Source organism: Spermophilus citellus (assembly GCF_964194105.1).
Source record: "Spermophilus citellus genome assembly, chromosome: 6".
NCBI classification, from domain to species: Eukaryota; Metazoa; Chordata; class Mammalia; order Rodentia; family Sciuridae; genus Spermophilus; species Spermophilus citellus.
Window position 1 is genome coordinate 123,998,454 of NC_138187.1, and position 19,436 is coordinate 124,017,889.

The 19,436-nt window shown below is 36.3% G+C and overlaps 1 protein-coding gene across 1 annotated transcript in view; it reads left to right on the forward strand.

The window, feature by feature from the left end:
• The window catches only part of NSL1 (NSL1 component of MIS12 kinetochore complex), a 37,474-nt gene that overhangs the window by 7,561 nt on the left and 10,477 nt on the right, over positions 1 to 19,436 (forward strand). Inside the window, exons 3-4 of the mRNA XM_081300223.1 lie at positions 5,831 to 5,961; positions 7,593 to 7,647. Of these exons, the coding sequence (XP_081156349.1) occupies positions 5,831 to 5,961; positions 7,593 to 7,647 (186 nt within the window). The remainder of the gene's footprint in view (positions 1 to 5,830; positions 5,962 to 7,592; positions 7,648 to 19,436) is intronic.

The window sequence follows — 19,436 nt, forward strand, 5'->3', positions numbered from 1 at the left end:
TCTTCTTTAAAGCTTTGGAATATTTCCATTGAGTATACATATACCACATTTTCTTTATCTTTTTCTTTATCTATTCATCTATTGAGAGACACCTAGGTTGTTCCATAGTCTAGCTATTATGAATTGAGCTGCTATAAACATTGATGTGGCTGCATCATTATAGTATGCTGATTTTAAGTCTTGAGTATAAACCAAGGAGTGGGAGAGCTGGGCCAAATGATGGCCCCATTCCCAATTTTCTGAGGAATCTCCATACTGTTTCCCATAGTGGTTACACCGATTTGCAGTCTCACCAGCAATGTATAAGTGCACCTTTTTCACCACATCCTCACCAACATTTATTGTTGCCTGTATTCTTGATGATTGCCATTCTGACTGGAGTGAGATGAAATCTTAAGAGCAGTTTTGATTTGCATTTCTCTTATTGCTAGACGTTGAATACTTTTTGATATGTTTGTTGATCAATTGTATTTCTTCTCTGTGAAATGTCTCTTCAGTTATTTGTTTTTTTGGTATTAAGTTTTTTGAGTTCTTTATATATCCTGGAGATTATGCTTTATCAGAGGTGCATGTGGTAAAGATTTTCTCCCAATCTGTAGGCTCTCTCCTCACATTATTGTTTCCTTTGCTGAGAATTTGAATCCATCCCATTTATTGATTCTTGATTTTACTTCTTGTGCTTTAGGAGTCTTATTAAGGAAGTCAGATCCTAGGCTGATGTGGTGAAGATTTGGGCTTATTTTTTCTTCTAGTAGGTGCAGGGTCTCTGTTCTAGTGCCTAAGTCTTTGATCCACTTTGAGTTGATTTTTGTGCGGGGTGAGAGAGAGAGGTTTAATTTCATTTTGCTACATATGGATTTCCGTTTTGCCAGCACCATTTGTTGAATAGGCTATCTTTTCTTCAGTGAATGTTTTTGGCACCTTTGTCTAGCATGAGAAAACCGTATTTATGTGGGTTTGTCTCTGTGTCCTCTATTCTGTACTATTGGTCTACATAGTAGATGTAGACCAATAGTATAGAATGTATTGATGCCAATACCATGCTGTTTTTGTTACTATAGCTCTGTAGTATAGTTTAAGGTTGGGTATTGTGAATGGAATAAAATTAGAAATTAACGATAAAATAAAAAAATAGAAGCTACTGTAACAAATGGAGACTAAATAATACACAATTGAATGATGAATGGATAGTAGAAGAAATCAAGGATGAAATAAAAAAATTCTTAGAGGTAAATGGGAACACTGATACTACATATCAAAATATCCGGGGCACTAAGAAGGCAGTACAAAGAGGAAAGTTTATTGCATTGGGTGCATTCATTAAAAGAATAAAAAGTCAACAAATAAATGACTTAATACTACATCTCAAAACCTTAGAAAAAGAACAAGTCAACACCAAAAGCAGTAGAAGACAGGAAATAATTAAAATCAGAGCTGAAATCAATGAAATCAAAACAAAAACAATTGAAAAAAATTGACAAAAAGTTGGTTCTTTGAAAAAATAAATAAAATAGGTAAACCTTTGGCCATGCTAATGAAGAGAAAATGATAACTCAAATTACTAAAAGATGAAGAAGGAAATATCACAATAGACATGTCCAAAATACAGAAGGTAATTAGAAACTATTTTGAAAATTTATACTCTAATAAGATAAAAAATATTGAAGACATTGACAAATTTCTAGAGACATATGACTTACCAAAACTGAATGAGGAGGTCATACATGATTTAGACAGATTAATTTCGAGTAATGAAATAGAAAACACCATCAAAAGCATACCAACCGGGCTGGGGATGTGGCTCAAGCGGTAGCGCACTCACCTGGCATGCGTGTGGCCCGGGTTCGATCCTCAGCACCACATACAAACAAAGATGTTGTGTCCACCAAAAACTAAAAAAATAAATATTAAAAAATTCTCTCTCTTTAAAAAAAAAAAAAAGCCTACCAACCAAGAAAAGCCCAGGGCCAGATGGATTCTCAGCTGAGTTCTTCAAGAATTTCAAACAAGAATTAACACCAATACTCTTTGAAGTATTCCATGAAATAGAAAAGGAGGGAACCCTTCCAAACTCATTCTATGAGGTTGATACAACCCTGAGACCAAAACCAGACAAAGAAACGCCAAGGAAAGAAAACTTCAGACCAATATCCCTGGTGAACATAGGTGCAAAAATTCTCAAAAAAAATTTGGCAAATCACATACAAAAACATATAAAAAGATAGTGCGCCACATTCAAATGGGATTCATCCCAGGGATGCAGGGTTGGTTCCACATACAGAAATCTATAAACGTAATTCATCATATTAATAGACTTAAAAACAAGAATCATATGATCATCTCAATAGATGCAGAAAAAGCATAGGACAAAATATAGCACACCTTCATGTTCAAAACACTAGAAAAACTAGGGTTAGTAGTTTTTACATGCCTCAACATTGTAAACGCTATATATGCTAAACCCAAGGCCAATATCATTATAATTGGAGAAAAATTGAAAGCATTCCTGCTAAAAACTGGCACAAGACAAGGATGCCCACTTTCACCACTTCTATTCAACATCATCCTTGAAACTCTAGCCAGAGCAATTAGACAAAAGAAAGAAATTAAAGGGATACAAATAGGTAAAGAAGAACTCAAACTCATCACTATTTACTTATGACATGATTCTATACCTAGAAGATCCAAAAAATTCCACCAGAAAACTTCTAGAACTAGTAAATGAATTCAGCAAAGTAGCAGGATATAAAAACAACACCCACAAATTAAATGCATTTCTATACATCAGCGATGAACCACAGAAAGAAAAATTAGAAAACTACTCCATTCACAATAGCCTTAAAAAAAAAAAAAGCCTGAGAATCAATCTAATAAAAGAGGTGAAAGACCTCTACAATGAAAGCTACAGAATACTAAAGAAATAAATTGAAGAAAACTTCAGAATATGGAAAGATCTCCCATGCTCCTGTATATGCAGAATTAATATTGTCAAAATGGCCATACCACCAAAAGCGTTATATGGATTTAATGCAATGCCTATTAAAATCCCAATAACGTTCTTCATAGAAATAAAAAAAGCAGTCATGAAATTTATTTGGAAAAATAAGAGATCCAGAATAGCTAAAGCAACCCTTAGCAAGATAAGTTTATTTTTTTTTCCAGTTGTAGATGGGCACAATACCTTTATTTTAATGTGATGGTGAGGATTGAACCCATTGCCTCACAGGTGCTAGGTAAGCGCTGTACCACTGAGCCATAACCACAGCCCCTGGGGCAGAAGTTTTTTGTCTGTTTTGTTGACTAAGATTTCTAGGATCTGGCAACTAAGATTTCTAGGATCAGGCACTTGAGATCCTTATGTAAATAAGTGAAGGAACAAAGGAATGAATGAATGAATATATAAGTGAAACCAACCTCTTCCCTTCCTCTGTTACTACCCTGAGTTGACTTAGTTACAGGAGGATCAGTTAGATTTAATGTTTGGAACATAAGTTCCTTGAGAGCAGGAACTATATTTGTTTTTCTCCTCATATTTTTTCAACTTGGCACCTTATAGGTCCCTGTTAAGTGTTTGTTAAATTAATGAATACTTCTCTGTTCAAATTTGTTTATATGTTTCAATTTTGCAGCTTTTTTATCCTTAGGTGGCATTAAGAGACCATTTTCCTTCCCTACAAAGGTTTAGCTGGGAGACTTTTTTTTTTTTTAAACTGGTTGTGTACATTATTCTTTTCTAGTTAGTGATTTAACTTTTTTAATGGATATGTTAAAAATTAGAGCTGCTTATTTATAAATAAGTATTCTAAGTAAGAAATGTCTCTCTCATAATACTCTCTAAAGAAGTAATTTATTTGGATTCAACAAATATTCATTGCATGAATGAAAGAGCATACCTGATGTACTTCATTAATCTTTACCTGATATGGATGTATATGCTGACATATATCAGCAGTTTCTCAGAATGTTTCAAATAATATACATGCTGTTTCAAATTTTATAACAAAGTTTCTGCTTAATAAAATAAATAGATCCATTTTTAAATTTTTTTTTTTTTTGTAGACAGACAAAATACCTTTATTTTATTTATTTTATTTTTATGTGGAGCTGAGGATCGAACCCAGTGCCTCACACATGCCAGGCAAACACTCTCCCAACTGAGCTACAACCCCAGCCCCTAGATCCATTTTTTAAAAATATTTATTTTTTAGTTATAGGGGGACACAATACCTTTATTTTATTTTTATATGGTGCTGAGGATTGAACCCAGTGCCTCACGCATGCTAGATGAACATTCTACCTCTGAGCCACAACCCCAGCCCCAAATAGATCTATTTTTAACAGATTTTGACACAACAGAACACATCTAATGTAAACCAAGTAAGCTGAGGACCTAGTTTTTTAGGATTCATAACTACTTAGTGTTTTTACTCTTCAAAATTATTTTCAGAATAAAGTTGATCAGCACCTGAACTCATTTCATGTAGAGTGTCATTTCTGGGCCCTATGTACATACTGAATCAAAATTTTTGCACTCATAAGGACAAGCTGATTATGAGTTCTGCAAAAGTTTTTTTCTTAATACCTTTATTTTTATTAATGTATTTTTATGTGGTATATTACTCTTTAAGATTTTTTTTTATTTTTATGTGAGGATAATCACATTAATAACTTGTGGATATCTCTGATACTAAATGTCCTTTATAGTCTAAGGTTTTTTTTTTGTTGTTGTTGTTTTTGTGTTTCTTTTTAGTGCTGGGGATTGAATCCAGGGCCTCTTGCATGCGAAGTACTTGCTATACCATTGAGCTGTACCCCAGCCCTACAGTCTAGTTCTTAAATATTTTTCATCCTTTTTACCTTTAGTTCCTTCCGCAGGCATTGAGAATTTTTCTGTTTCTCAAGACTCTGTGCTATTACAAATACTGTTTTCCTCTGCCAAAAATGTGTTTCCTTATCATTTTTCCCCTACTTTTTTTTCTTTTTTGGCTCTGGGGATTGAATTTAGGGCCTTGAGAATGCTGGGCAAGAACTCTGCCAACTGAGCTATATCTTCAGCCTTCCCCTACCATTTTTATCCAGTGGATTTACAGTTATATTTTGAGCTCAAATGTTATTTCTTTTTTTGTATTAGGAATGAGCCCAGGAGTGCTCTACCACCAAGCTATATCCCCAGCTCTTTATATTTTTTTGCTAAGTTGCCAAGGCTGGCCTTGAACTCACAATCCTCCTGCTTTAGTCTCCTGAGTTGCTGGAATAACAAAACTGTACCACTGAGCCAGGCTCAAATATTACTTCCTTTTAAAAGTCTTAAACTCCAGATATAGTTAGTGTTTCATTTTCTGTGTCCTGATGACATTTTGCTAATACCTCTGTTGATTTATCAATTGCAGTTATCTGTTTCTTGGGATCATATTAGGTTAACATTTATATTTCTCTGGTTTAGGCCTGACTTCCTATTGGTGCTCAAAAGTGGATTGTTCAGCTGGGTGCAGTGGCACACGCCTCAAAGCCAGCCTCAGCAAAAGCATGACGCTAAGCAACACAGTGAGACCCTGTCTCTAAATAAAATATAAAATAGAACTGGGGTTATGGCTCAGTGGTCAGGTGCCCCTGAGTTCAATCCCTGGTACTAAAAAAAAAAAAAAAAAAAAGGATTGTTGAATGAGTAAATTAATTAATCACCAAAGTAGGAGTGTCTATTAACTTGCCATATATGTTTTCTTTAGTTATTTGTGTTTTCTAAATTTAATTTACTTATAACAATTTTCCATACTAATATGTATAGTGAGTTTTAAGAACTTCTTTTAGTTATTATTTTTTTCTGAAATAGATTCTGACATCAAAGTACTTGAAGATCAGTTTGATGAAGTCATAGTAGATATAGCAACAAAACGTAAGCAGTATCCCAGAAAGATCCTTGAATGTGTCATCAAAACCTTAAAGGCACAACATGAAGCTCTGGTAAGATGATTTATTTAATTTTTATGTATATTTTACCACAATAAAAAAATAAAATATGTGAACCACATGGAGATAGATGATATTTTGTTCTCTTTGTCTTTCCTGTCTTAATCAGTACTATTTGTCTCTTAAGACTTATTCCTGATCTAAGTCGTATGAGGTGTGGAACACAGGTAATGTTAAAATTGAAATTGGAGATGGAAGCCTGATGATGACTTAATGATTCTGAGACCAGGAAGGGAAAGGAAATTTATCTTTTAACTGTTTTCTAGTTCTTATTTGTATTTGGAATATTATTTGTATATGGTTGTGTATTTTGGAATAACCCTTTAGTTAAATTGGTGGAGAAAATTATTTGAGTACTTATTTATAACGCTGAAATTCCAAATTTGCTTTATGAATTATGTATAATTTTTTTTTTGCTTTAAAACTCAACCATCTGGGTCATAAGATCAGGAAGTCAACTCCTTCAGACTGATTTCTTTAGATAGGCAGAATGATAGGCTTGCTTCTTCCAATTACTGTAAATGTTAGTATTAACTGTATTATACCTTCATCTTTCAGATTTATTAGGACTGGAATAAATACAAAATAAGTCCACAAAGCAAATTAGATCTAAATGTTACCTTAAGGATTGTGGAAGGTTTATTGGAAGTGGCATTGCCCATTGAATACGAAATTTTTGCTGCTTTTAGATTATTCTATACTATTTGCCTTAAGTATTTGAAATCAGCATACTTTTGCATGTAAGTCTTCTAGTCTTTTCCCTTTCAGGGATTGTTCTAGGGCATTAAAGACTGGGCTTAATACTTTAAAACACTTTAGTCATCATTCTATGAAAAAAAAATTATAAGGAGATCATTTCTCTTTTTCTTCCATAGCAGTTATTCTTCAAATACCTAATCCGTTACCACTTTAAAATTTCTTGAGAAAAACATTCTAAGCGTGTGTATTTTCTACTGTCTCCCTCCTTGCCTAGGTGATGTACCCACTGTACTTGTTTAAAAGTGAGGTAAAATGGATGGAGTGAAGATACTAAAGAATTCTTTCTTTTTTAAACTTTATTCCATTTTTTAAACTCTTTTTGCTCCTTTTGGCTTTGGGCAGGAATAAGAAGAAATATTTTCCTCTTTCTTGTTGCCTGAACTGTGGAATTACCAATAGTTCTAAAGTAGTTCAAGTGTTAACATAGGATATATAGATTTTAGTGTGATGATATGGTAGCTCAACTATCATTTAGAATGGCATTTCTGTGGAAATACGAATTTTGAGTTTTCCTAAATGAACTTTTGAAATGCAGTTATTCATAATTTGGAGACTGCCCTGTACCTTAAACAAAACATTCAGTCTCTGTTTTTAAATTACTTGATTGGTTTTTCTGATTATACCTGTTTTTATGGTGCTATTTCTTAGTGTATGCAGCAGGTGGCAGTACTATAAAAGATATAAATTGGACTTCCTGACCTCACTTTTTTTCTTCCCTTTCCTACAGATTTCAGGATCTAAAATATATTTTTCCCCCTTAGAAAACGGTATTATTGATTACATAGTATATTTTATTACATTAGTTGAAAGACATTACGTGAGACATTGTATGATTAAATTGTCTGTTTTATTTATGCTATTTGCAGAAACAGTACCGACCTGTTGTATCTCCATTGGATCTAAAATATGATCCTGATTCAGGTAAGGCAGTGTTCATTTATGGTAAAAATGAAGCATGAGCTTGTGATTTTTATTAAGTTCTTGCTGTTCTTCTAAAGGTACAGCATCAAAGATGTCTTCCTTTGATACTTGAACTTAACTACCATTCATATTTTACTCTTCATTCAGAGTTCTGAGAATTTGCTCTAAACCTGCTGTCTTTGAATCTCCAGGGCTAGACCCAGGAATCTAGACTTTATAAAGCTTTCTCCTGACATAGATTACTATAACACATGCCCATTTCTAATTTTATTATAATAACCCTGTCTCTAATTGCTGTTACCGTCTGTTCTTTGCATTACAGTCAAAGTTATACTATTAAACAAAGTTATCCTTGTTTACAAAATAAAATCCAATAAATAAAATTACACTGAACTTAAGAGATAGGTATTTATTGTACCTTTGAACCTAGTTTTATTTCCACTTAGATGTCTCCCTTAAAACACAGATAAATAAAATCAATACAAACAAACATATGGAAATGCAGCAATAGAGCTGACATTGCTAAAAATATGAGTCATACATATTTTTAAATGTCTATTCTCACATTTTAAAACTTTAGCAATCTTCCTAACAGACTTTTTGAAATTTCCTTTGGCACTCAAAAATGCCATTTCTGAACAATTATTGGGGGGGGAGGAACCTAGCAAAACCCTTGATTTATTTGATTGAAATAGTTATGCTCATGGCTTGAAATACCCTGTCTTTCTTGAATTCTGAACTCTTTTTTTCACACCTCTCTCTCCCCTCCCCCAATTTCCCAAATCTCCTAAACCAGCAGGATAAACTGAGAAGGACAAGTACAAGCATTAGAAACTGTTCTGAAGTTGATTAAAATCACAAAACTCACAGTTTGACTTTTAAAAACTGACCTAGAACTTAATGCTTAATCAATTATCATGGTTCACCAAATATGGGTAGTTTCCAAATACAGTGATTGACATGTATTTGTTTTGATTTTGCACAGCATAAAAACAGTAATTGAAATTTGTTTCTTTAAAATATACTGAAGTATCTCTTTTTAGATACAGTTAATTTTCATCTAAAGAAACCTGGTAACCTTTTTATCTAGGAGGGAATACAGACTTACTTAAAGGATCATTTGAAGGTGTATGTGATTTTACTCCCAACATTCTGGTTACATAGCATTAGTATAAAAATCTTCTGTGTCATATCCTTCTAATCTCAAAAGTAAGGAAAGGATTAATTAGTGTATATCTTTTGGAAAATGTATTGTTTTTCTTAATCATATAAATAATGTATGCATATTTGAAAATATTAACAAGCAAAAATAGTTTAAATCACATTTTTAACATTTCACCAGAATTAGAAGTAAAATTGTTTGATATCTACACCCTTAAACCGCCAGCAGATCCTGCAGCCTTTATCTTGAAACAAACATTCCAAATCCAGCTGCCACTCACCAAATCTACCTCTTAATACTTTTGTTCTGTTTATCATAGGCTTTCTCTCTCTCTGGGGATTGAACCCAAGGCCTTGAGTATGCTAAGCAAATACTTTACCACTGAGCTACATCCTCAGCCCTCATCATATCCTCTTAGTAGGACTACTGTAATAGTTTCCTTACTAGTCTCCTTTTCAGTCCTATTTTTTTTAATACCATATCCAGAGAATTCTTTTAAAGCAAAATCAGGTTGTTATCTCTTACTTAAAAACCCTCCAGTTTCTTCCATTATACTTCACCTGTTCTAGGAAATCCCCAGTGATTTGGTCCCTGGCTGCTTCTCTGATATCATCTCTGACCCTGGTGTTTTTCTCACTCTTATCCTTGCTTATTGTGCTTCAATCACAATAGCATCCTTGCTGTTCCAGGATGTTCCAAGCTCATAGTACTCCTGTGACTTTTAGGCTTGCTGCTTCCTCTACCTGAAACACATTTCTCTCTGAAACTATCTGCCCAACTCTCTCACTTCTTTCAATTCTCTATCAAACTATCACCTCATCAGAGGATCTTCCCAGAGAGCCTGTGTCAAATTCCCTTATGACCCTTATGGTCATATTCTATCACCTCCACCTGCTTTATTTTAGTCTACCACTTACTGATATCATTTCTATTTATTATTGTTGCCCCTCCCCTTTTCCCATATCTTAAGCTCTCACTTCTCCATGTCCTAACTTGTCAGGCTGCCCTGAATAGGAGCTGAGCATGTCCCCTTAGCCTTGAGTAATGGGGGTGTGGAATCACATGCAGTGAGGCAAGTGGGCCTCACCTTCCCTTGATTGTCTTCTTCTGAGTTGCAAAATAGATTTCCCTCTCTGAAGACAAAGAATTCCCCATAGTTTATTTTATTTTTTATGTCCACTCACTTTCCTCCCTCCTCTCACTTTCACAAACCAATCCACAATACTCTGCAAATATATACGCGCTTCTTACTATTGGAGAGAAAGCCACACCTACCAAATGCCTGAAATTCATGCAGAATGTCCCTGTTCTGGGCGCCAACTATTGCCCATGTCCTGCGCAGGCAATGGAGTCGGGGTCCCTCTGTGTGAATTGGGCTGCCAACGAAAAGACTACACAAACAAGAAATATGTTTTTCGGGGATCAGGGACGGCTCTGAGACCTCAGGTGTCAGCTCCCACATTGGAGGGCAAGGGAAGTAAGGGAAGCAAGAGGCAAGAGAGCAAGCACACCCCAATCCCTGTTTTTATTTAGGGGAAAGACATTTGATAGAAAATTCCACCCAAATAAGGCAAGGGATTGTGTTACAACAAACGGGGATGTAGCCCAGTCCCCTTGGGTGACGCCCAAATCTTGAGTTACACTTCCTTGCCAAGGTGAGGCACACTTGCCTCCCATACCCAGTTCCACCCCCCATTACTCAAGGCTAAGGGGGCGTGCTCCAACACTAAGATCAAGTGCATGCAAGAAATATTAATGCAAAAATTTTTGTATAGATGAGCTCATATTATTCTCCTTTTAAAATCAAGGATACTGTTCTTTTTTTTTTTATTGGTTGTTCACAACTTTGACATATCATACTTCATACATTAGATTGAAGTGGGTTATGAACCCCCAATTTTACCCCAAATGCAGATTGCAGAATCACGTCGGTTACACATCCACAATTTTACATACTGCCCTATTAGTAATTGTTGTATTCTGCTACCTTTCCTATCCCCTACTATCCCCCCTCCCCTCCCCTCCCTTCTTCTCTCTCTACCCCATCTACTGTAATTCATTTCTCTCCTTGTTTATTTTCCCATTCCCCTCACAACCTCTTGTATGTAATTTTGTATAGCAATGAGGGTCTCCCTTCATTTCCATGCAGTTTTCCTCATCTCTCCCTTTCCCTCCCATCTCATGTCACTGATTAATGTTACTCTTTTCTTCCTACTCTTCCTCCCTGCTCTGTTCATATTTGCTCTCATTATATCAAAGAAGACATTTGGTATTTGCTTTTTAGGGATTGGCTAGCTTCACTAAGCATAATCTGCTCTAGTGCCGTCCATTTCCCTGCAAATTCTATGATTTTGTCATTTTTTATTGCTGCATAGTACTCCATTGTGTATAGATGCCACATTTTTTTTTATCCATTCATCTATTGAGGGGCATCTGGGTTGGTTCCACAGTCTAGCAATTGTGAATTGTGCTGCTATGAACATCGATGTGGCAGTATCCCTGTAGCATGCTCTTTTAAGGTCTTCAGGGAATAGTCCGAGAAGGGCAATAGCAGGGTCTAATGGTGGTTCCATTCGCATCTTTCCCAGGAATCTCCAAACTGCTTTCCAAATTGGCCGCACCAATTTGCAGTCCCACCAGCAATGTACAAGTGTACCCTTTTCTCCACATCCTCGCCAGCACTTGTTGTTGTTTGACTTCATAGTGGCTGCTAATCTTACTGGAGTGAAATGGTATCTTAGGGTGGTTTTGATTTGCATTTCTCTGACTGCTAGAGATGGTGAGCATTTTTTCATGTACTTGTTGATTGATTGTATATCCTCCTCTGAGAAATGTCTGTTCAGGTCCTTGGCCCATTTGTTGATTGGGTTATTTGTTATCTTATTGTCTAATTTTTTGAGTTCTTTGTATACTCTGGATATTAGGGCTGTATCTGAAGTGTGAGGAGTAAAAATTTGTTCCCAGGCTGTAGGCTCCCTATTTACCTCTCTTATTGTTTCTCTTGCTGAGAAAAAACTTTTAAGTTTAATTAAGTCCCATTTGTTGATTCTTGTTGTTAACTCTTGTGCTATGGGTGTCCTATTAAGGAATTTGGAGCCCGACCCCACAATCTGTAGATCGGAGCCAACTTTTTCTTCTATCAGACGCAGAGTCTCTGGTTTGATATCAAGCTTCTTGATCCATTTTGAGTTAACTTTTGTGCATGGCGAGAGAAAGGGATTTTGTTGCATATGGATTTCCAGTTTTCCCAACACCATTTGTTGAAGATGCTATCCTTCCTCCATTGCATGCTTTTAGCCCCTTTATCAAATATAAGATAGTTGTAACTTTGTGGATTAGTCTCTATGTCCTCTATTCTAAACCATTGGTCCACCCACCTGTTTTGGTACCAGTACCATGCTGTTTTTGTCACTATTGCTCTGTAATATAGTTTGAAATCTGGTATCGCTATACCACCTGATTCACACTTCCTGTTTAGAATTGCTTTTGCTATTCTGGGTCTTTTATTTTTCCATATGAATTTCATGATTGCTTTACCAATTTCTACAATATATGCCGTTGGGATTTTGATTGGCATTGCATTAAACCTATAGAGAACTTTTGGTAATATCGCCATTTTGATGATGTTAGTTCTGCCTATCCATGAACAGGGTATGTTTTTCCATCTTCTAAGATCTTCATCAACTTCTCTCTTTAGGGTTCTGTAGTTTTCATTATATAAATCTTTCACCTCTTTTGTTAGGTTAATTCCCAAGTATTTTATTTTTTTTTGAGGATATTGTGAATGGAGTGTTTTTCCTCATTTCCGTTTCAGAAGTTTTGTCTCTGATATACAGAAATGCCTTTGATTTATGCGTGTTGATTTTATATCCTGCCACTTTGCTGAATTCATTTATTAGTTCTAGTAGTTTCTTTGTAGACCCTTTTGGGTCTTCTAGGTATAGAATCATGTCATCTGCAAATAGTGATAATTTAAGTTCTTCTTTTCCAATTTTTATGCCTTTAATTTCTTTCGTCTGTCTAATTGCTCTGGCCAGTGTTTCGAGAACTATATTGAATAGAAGTGGAGATAGAGGGCATCCCTGTCTTGTTCCGGATTTTAGAGGGAATGCCTTCAACTTTTGTCCATTCAGAATGATGCTAGCCTGAGGCTTAGCATAGATAGCTTTTACAATGTCAAGGTAAGTTCCTGTTATCCCTAATTTTTCTAATGTTTTGAACATAAAGGGATGCTGTACTTTGTCGAATGCTTTCTCTGCATCTATCGAGATGATCATATGGTTCTTATCTTTAAGTCTATTGATGTGGTGAATAACATTTATTGATTTCCGTATGTTGAACCATCCTTGCATCCCAGGGATGAATCCTACTTGATCATGGTGCACTATTTTTTTGATGTGTTTTTGTATTCGATTCGCCAGAATTTTATTGAGGATTTTTGCATCTAGGTTCATTAGAGATATTGGTCTGTAGTTTTCTTTCTTTGAGGTGTCTTTGTCTGGTTTCGGAATCAGGGTGATGTTGGCCTCATAGAATGAATTTGGAAGAGCTCCCTCTTTTTCTATTTCCTGAAATAACTTGAAAAGTATTGGTATTAATTCTTCTTTAAAGGTTTTGTAAAACTCCGCTGTATACCCATCCGGTCCTGGGCTTTTCTTGGTTGGTAGTCTTTTGATGGCTTCTTCAATTTCATCCATTGATATTGGTCTGTTCAAATTGTGTGTATCCTCCTGACTCAGTCTGGGTAAATCATATGACTTAAGAAATTTATCGATGTCTTCACTATCTTCTATTTTGTTGGAATATAGGTTTTCAAAATAATTTCTAATTGTCTTCTGTATTTCTGTAGCATCTGTTGTGATATTGCCTTTTTCATCCCGTATGTTAGTAATTTGAGTTCTCTCTCTTCTTCTCTTCGTTAGCATGGCTAAAGGTCTGTCGATCTTATTTATTTTTTCGAAGAACCAACTTTTAGTTTTGTTAATTTTTCAATAGTTTCTTTTGTTTCAATTTCATTGATTTCCGCTCTGATTTTAATTATTTCTAGTCTTCTGCTACATTTGCTGTTGTTTTGCTCTTCCTTTTCTAGGGCTTTGAGATGAAGTGTGAGCTCATTTATTTGTTGTTGTTGTTTTTTTTTTTTTTTTTTTTTTTGAGGAATGACCACCAGGCGATGAATTTTCCTCTTAAAACTGCTTTCATTGTGTCCCATAGATTCCGATATGTTGTGTCTGTATTTTCATTTATCTCTAAGAATTTTTTTATTTCCTCCTTTATGTCTTCTGTAACCCATTGATCATTCAGTAACGTATTGTTCATTTTCCATGTGATGTAGGATTTTTCCTTCCTTCTTTTATCATTGATTTCCAGTTTCATTCCATTATGATCAGATAAAATGCATGGTATTATCTCCACCCCTTTATATTTACTGAGGGTTGCCCTATGGCATAATATATGGTCTATTTTTGAGAAGGATCCATGTGCTGCTGAGAAAAAAGTATATCCATTTGATGATGGTTGATATATTCTATATATGTCAGTTAAGTCTAGGTTATTGATTGTGATATTGAGTTCTATAGTTTCTTTATTCAATTTTTGTTTGGAGGATCTGTCCAATGGTGAGAGAGGTGTGTTGAAGTCACCCATAATTATTGTGCTGTGGTCTATTTGATTCTTGATGAACTTGAGGAGAGTTTGTTTTATGAATGTCGCAGCACCATTGTTTGGTGCATAAATATTGATAATTGTTATGTCTTGTTGGTGAATGGTTCCTTTTAACAGTATATAATGACCTTCTTTATCCCTTTTGATTAACTTAGTCTTGAAGTCGATTTTATTCGATATGAGGATGGCCACTCCTGCTTGCTTACGAGAACTGTGTGCGTGGTATATTTTTTCCCATCCTTTTACCTTCAGCCTGTGTATGTCTTTTCCAATCAGATGTGTCTCCTGGAGGCAGCATATTGTTGGATTTGTGTTTTTAATCCATGATACCAGCCTATGTCGCTTTATTGGAGAGTTTAGGCCATTAATATTCAGAGTTACTATTGATATATGGTTTGAACTTCCATCCATGTTTGATTGTTTATCCTTTTTTTTTTTTTAAAAAAAGTTTAGTTTGCTTCTCCGTGGTTATCTTTCCCCTCGCCCTCTGTCTTTACTGAGGCACTTCCCACTGATGGTTTTGGTTATTGTTTTTCATTTCTTCCTCGTGTAGTGTTTTGCTCAAAATGCTTTGCAATGCTGGTTTTCTGGCTGCAAATTCTTTTAACTTTTGTTTATCATGAAAGATCTTTATTTTGTTGTCATACCTGAAGCTTAATTTTGCTGGATACAGAATTCTTGGTTGGCTTCCATTGTCTTTCAGTGTTTGAAATACATTGTTCCATGACCTTCTTGCTTTCAGTGTCTGTGATGAAAAATCCGTTGTTAACCGTATTGGTTTACCCCTAAATGTAATCTGTCTCCTTTCTCTTGTAGCTTTTAATATTTTCTCTTTGTTCTGTATATTGGATATCTTCATAACAATGTGTCTTGGCGTTGGTCTACTGTGATTTTGTGTGCTCGGTGTCCTGTATGCATCTTCAATTTGTATATCTGTTTCCTTTTTTATTTCTGGAAAGTTTTCTGTAATTATTTCATTCAGCAGGTTTCTCATTCCCTTGGTTTGAATCTCTGTACCTTCTTCTATCCCGATGACTCGTAAGTTTGGTTTCTTCCTGTTATCCCATAACTCTTGGATGTTTTTCTCGTGATTTTTTACCAGCCTTTTTGAGTTGGCTAGACTCTTTTCAAGATGGTATATTTTGTCTTCATTATCTGACGTTCTGGTTTCTACTTGCTCCACTCTGTTAGTGATACTCTCAATTGAGTTTTTAATTTGGTTTATCGTTTCCTTCATTTCTAGAATTATTGTTTGATTATTTTTTATAATCTCTATCTCCTGATAAAGATGCTTAACTTCTTCTTTTAGCTGTTTATGTAATTCATTCTCAATGTGTTCTTTCGCTGCTTGAATTTGCTGTCTTGTATCCTCTTTAAGGTTCCATTCCATCTGTCTAAGGTGTTCCTTGAGGTCTTTATATGACCATTTTTCTGATGACTCTAGGTCCTCCTGAATATTTAGGCTGTCCTGCATTGTTTGTACTCCTTTTCTTCCTTGCTTCTTGAAGCTGCTCATGTTGCTTCTTGTTCTGTTTGACTGCTGAGTTACTGTTTATTCCTATAAATTTATTTGATGCTTGGGAGGAAAGGTATTAGAAGGGAAGGGAAGAAGTCACTAAAGAGAATGAGAGTAGGCAGGTAGAATTCAAGGAAGGGGGGATAAGAAAAATGAAAAGACAAAAGAAGAAAGAAATAGGAACTAAAAAAAGAAAAAAATTTAAAAAATAATAATAATAATTTAAAAAAATTAAAATTAAAATTAGAAGAGAAAGAAGAAGAAAAAAGAAAAAAAAACTAATAAATGCCGTCTTAGAGTTTGATTAACTTCTCTTCCACTAGGTGGCGCTGTGCCCACCAGGTCAAGTCTTTCCCGTCAGTACGCGGGAACCAATCACTGTGCAGCAGCTCCACCCAGACTGGGCGAGTCTCCAATCCTGAGTGCCTAGGGCCTCCTCTTGTGTCCAATCACTTCCACTTTTCCTCTAGCCAGGCCCCTCTCACCACAATACTGGCTACAGGCCAGGTCTGCTGCTCCCGGGAGCCCTGTTTTCATGAACGACTGGGCTCACTCCTCCAGATTGCCATTCCCTCAGACCCTAAGTTTGTAGAGCTTGGGGCTGAGAATCCTCAGGGAATTTTACTTGCCCTCCGGTAGCCACTCCCCCGTAGCTGGTGCAAGAGACCTCAGCAGTCAGCCCTGGCGGGAGCGGCAGTCCCACACCGCGGGTCCCGCACCACCTCTGACTCCCTCGGGCTGGCTGTAGCACTCATGGGAGAGCTGGGAGGGGCCCTTAAGGTTTCCCCGATGCGTGGAGAGGGAAAGCCAGGGGACCACACACCTGTAGCAGCAGGCTTCAATGAAGTTATCTCCTCCGCCGCAGTCCTGCGACGCCAGCCCTCCGCCACAGTGGTGTCCCCCGCAAACGGCGACAGTTCGCCTCCCCCTGCCGGGCGACCAACGCAACGGGCGGGTCCCCGCTGTCTCTCCCAAGCCCCGCCTGGAACCTGCGGCCACTACCCACGAAGGCCCGGCAGGCATCCACCTCCGTAGGATGGGAAGGGCTGACCAGCCGCCTCAGCCGGATGGATTAATGCTGAGTCGCAGCTGTCTGTCTCAGCTTTTCAGACGTGGCGGCGCGGGGCACGGAGCACGGAGAGGCTTACTCACTTCCTGCCGCCATCTCAAGGATACTGTTCTATTTTTTTTTTTCTTTTTGTTTTGGTGTCCTCTCTCCTTTCTCATCTGCCACTCCTTTAGATATTGAAAGTTAAGCTGGTATGAGACCATTTTTCTCTGCACATATAATTTTATAGGAGCATGTATAAACTGGATAATTTGGGGGCATAATTTATTTTACATAAAAGTGATTCATACATCAGGTTATCTACAATTTAGTCTTCTAACTCAAATTTATGGTGGAAATCCTCCGATTGAACTGGCATAGATCTAACTTGGTTTTAAATTGTGGTTGTATTTTAAATATTTTTATAGTTATGTTTTTATTATTTTGATACTAGGGATTGAATTGAGGGGTACTTTACCACTGAGCTACATCCCCAGCCCTTTTTATTTTTTAAGACAGGGTCTTGCTAAGTTTCTGAAGGCCTCTCTAAATTACTAAGGCTGACTTCAAAGGCAATCCTCCTGTCTCTGCCTCTAGAGTCATTGGGATTACAGGCCTGTGCCACCATGCCTGGCTCTATAGTTAGTTTTTGTGTTTTTAATAAATATAAGTTTATCCTAAAAATTAACATAATTAAGAATTTTAAACAATTAGGAAATGATAATATACCATAGCCTCTTTTCCTAAGGCTACCTGATCGCATACACCTTCAAAAAGGAACTACTGTTAGGAGTTTGGTATATCCAATTTTATGTTTTTATTAGTGCATTTGTACACAGATGGCACAGGAGTTTTTAAGTTGCTTTCTTATATAAGTATTATATAATACGTTGTGTTTTGTCAATGTTTTTTTCACTCAACAATATATAGTTTACCTTCATGGTTTTTAATTGGTAATTTCTTCACCTGTTGGCAATTTTATTTATTTATTTAGGTTCTAGTTTTATTTCTAGATCTATGATCCATCTGAATTTTTATGAATATAGTGAAGTAAGGGTAGTAAGAGTCAAGGCAATTTTATTTAAATGGGATTATATACACATAGTTCTTTAATTTTTTTGAAAAATTGTTTTTGTTCCTTGATTCCTCTTTCCTCCCATCTTCCACTAACATCTGCCTATATACTTTCACATCTTCTAGAAAATCTTTATCCTAGTCTTTCAATTTTGCTAATCAGTTTTTCTATTTTTATATTACACTTGTTTTTAATTTATTATTATTTTTTCTTTCATGATGTGTGTTCTGATTTTCTTTAGCTATTGGAGAATCCAGAACTTTTTTTTTTTTGCTTTTTTTGGTACTGAGGATTGAATCCAGAGGCACCTTACCACTGAGCTATATCCTCAGCCCTTTTTTATTTTTTATCTTATTTTTCAAAAAATATTCTTTAGTTTTCAGTGGACCTTTATTTCATTTATTTTATGTGGTGCTGAGAATTGAACCCAGTGCCTCACACATGATAGCCAAATGCTCTTCCACTGAGCTACAGCCCCAGCCCTCTTTTTTATTTTGAGACAAGTTCTCACTGAGTTGTTTAGGGCCTTGCTAAGTTGCTGAGACTCGCTGCAAATTTGTGATTCTCCTGCCTCAGCCTCCTAATCTCTGGGATTACAGGTGTACACCACTGCACCTGGGGGTCTCAAACAGTTTTTGAAGTCATCATCAGGTTGCTCTATTTTAATTTCATCTGCAGGAGGTTCCTCTCCCCAACATTAGTTATATCAGTCATCTTTCATGTTTTTAATTTCTTCACATATGTTAGAATTTTTTCATGCTCTTCTTGAATAGAATTTTTCTTGTGCTTATTTTCCTGTTTTTGCTTTCACCCTTCCTTGTCCAGTATTTTTGTGGTTGCCTTCATTTGGCCTCAACAATCCCATGTAAGAACCATATCTTAAATTGGCTCATATCCCACTATTGATACTGGAGCCAGTCAGTCAGCATGTGGCCTGGTCCAGGTCCAGGCCTTGAGGCATTATTTGTTTCTCATTGTTTTTGCTTTAGATTTAAGTAAGCTTCAGATCCTGACAGTGGTGGAAGGCAGGCTTTTTTTTTTTCCCCCCAGCCTCTTTTTCAAGGTGGAAAAACTCACCTCAGCCCTTGGTTTCAAAAGTGAAATGGACACTTTCCATTTCCTGCTCTTCTGGAACACATTGAACCCTTTTCATTTTTGTAGGAGACAAATTTCTGGCTACTTTTGCCTTGCATGGGCATGGATGTGATCCACAGTTGTAATCCCATTAATTAGCTCAGGAGCCTGAGGCAGGAGGATTACAAGTTTGAAGGCCAGCCTCAGCAATTTAGCAGGATCCTGAATCAAAAAGGATTGGGGGTGTTAC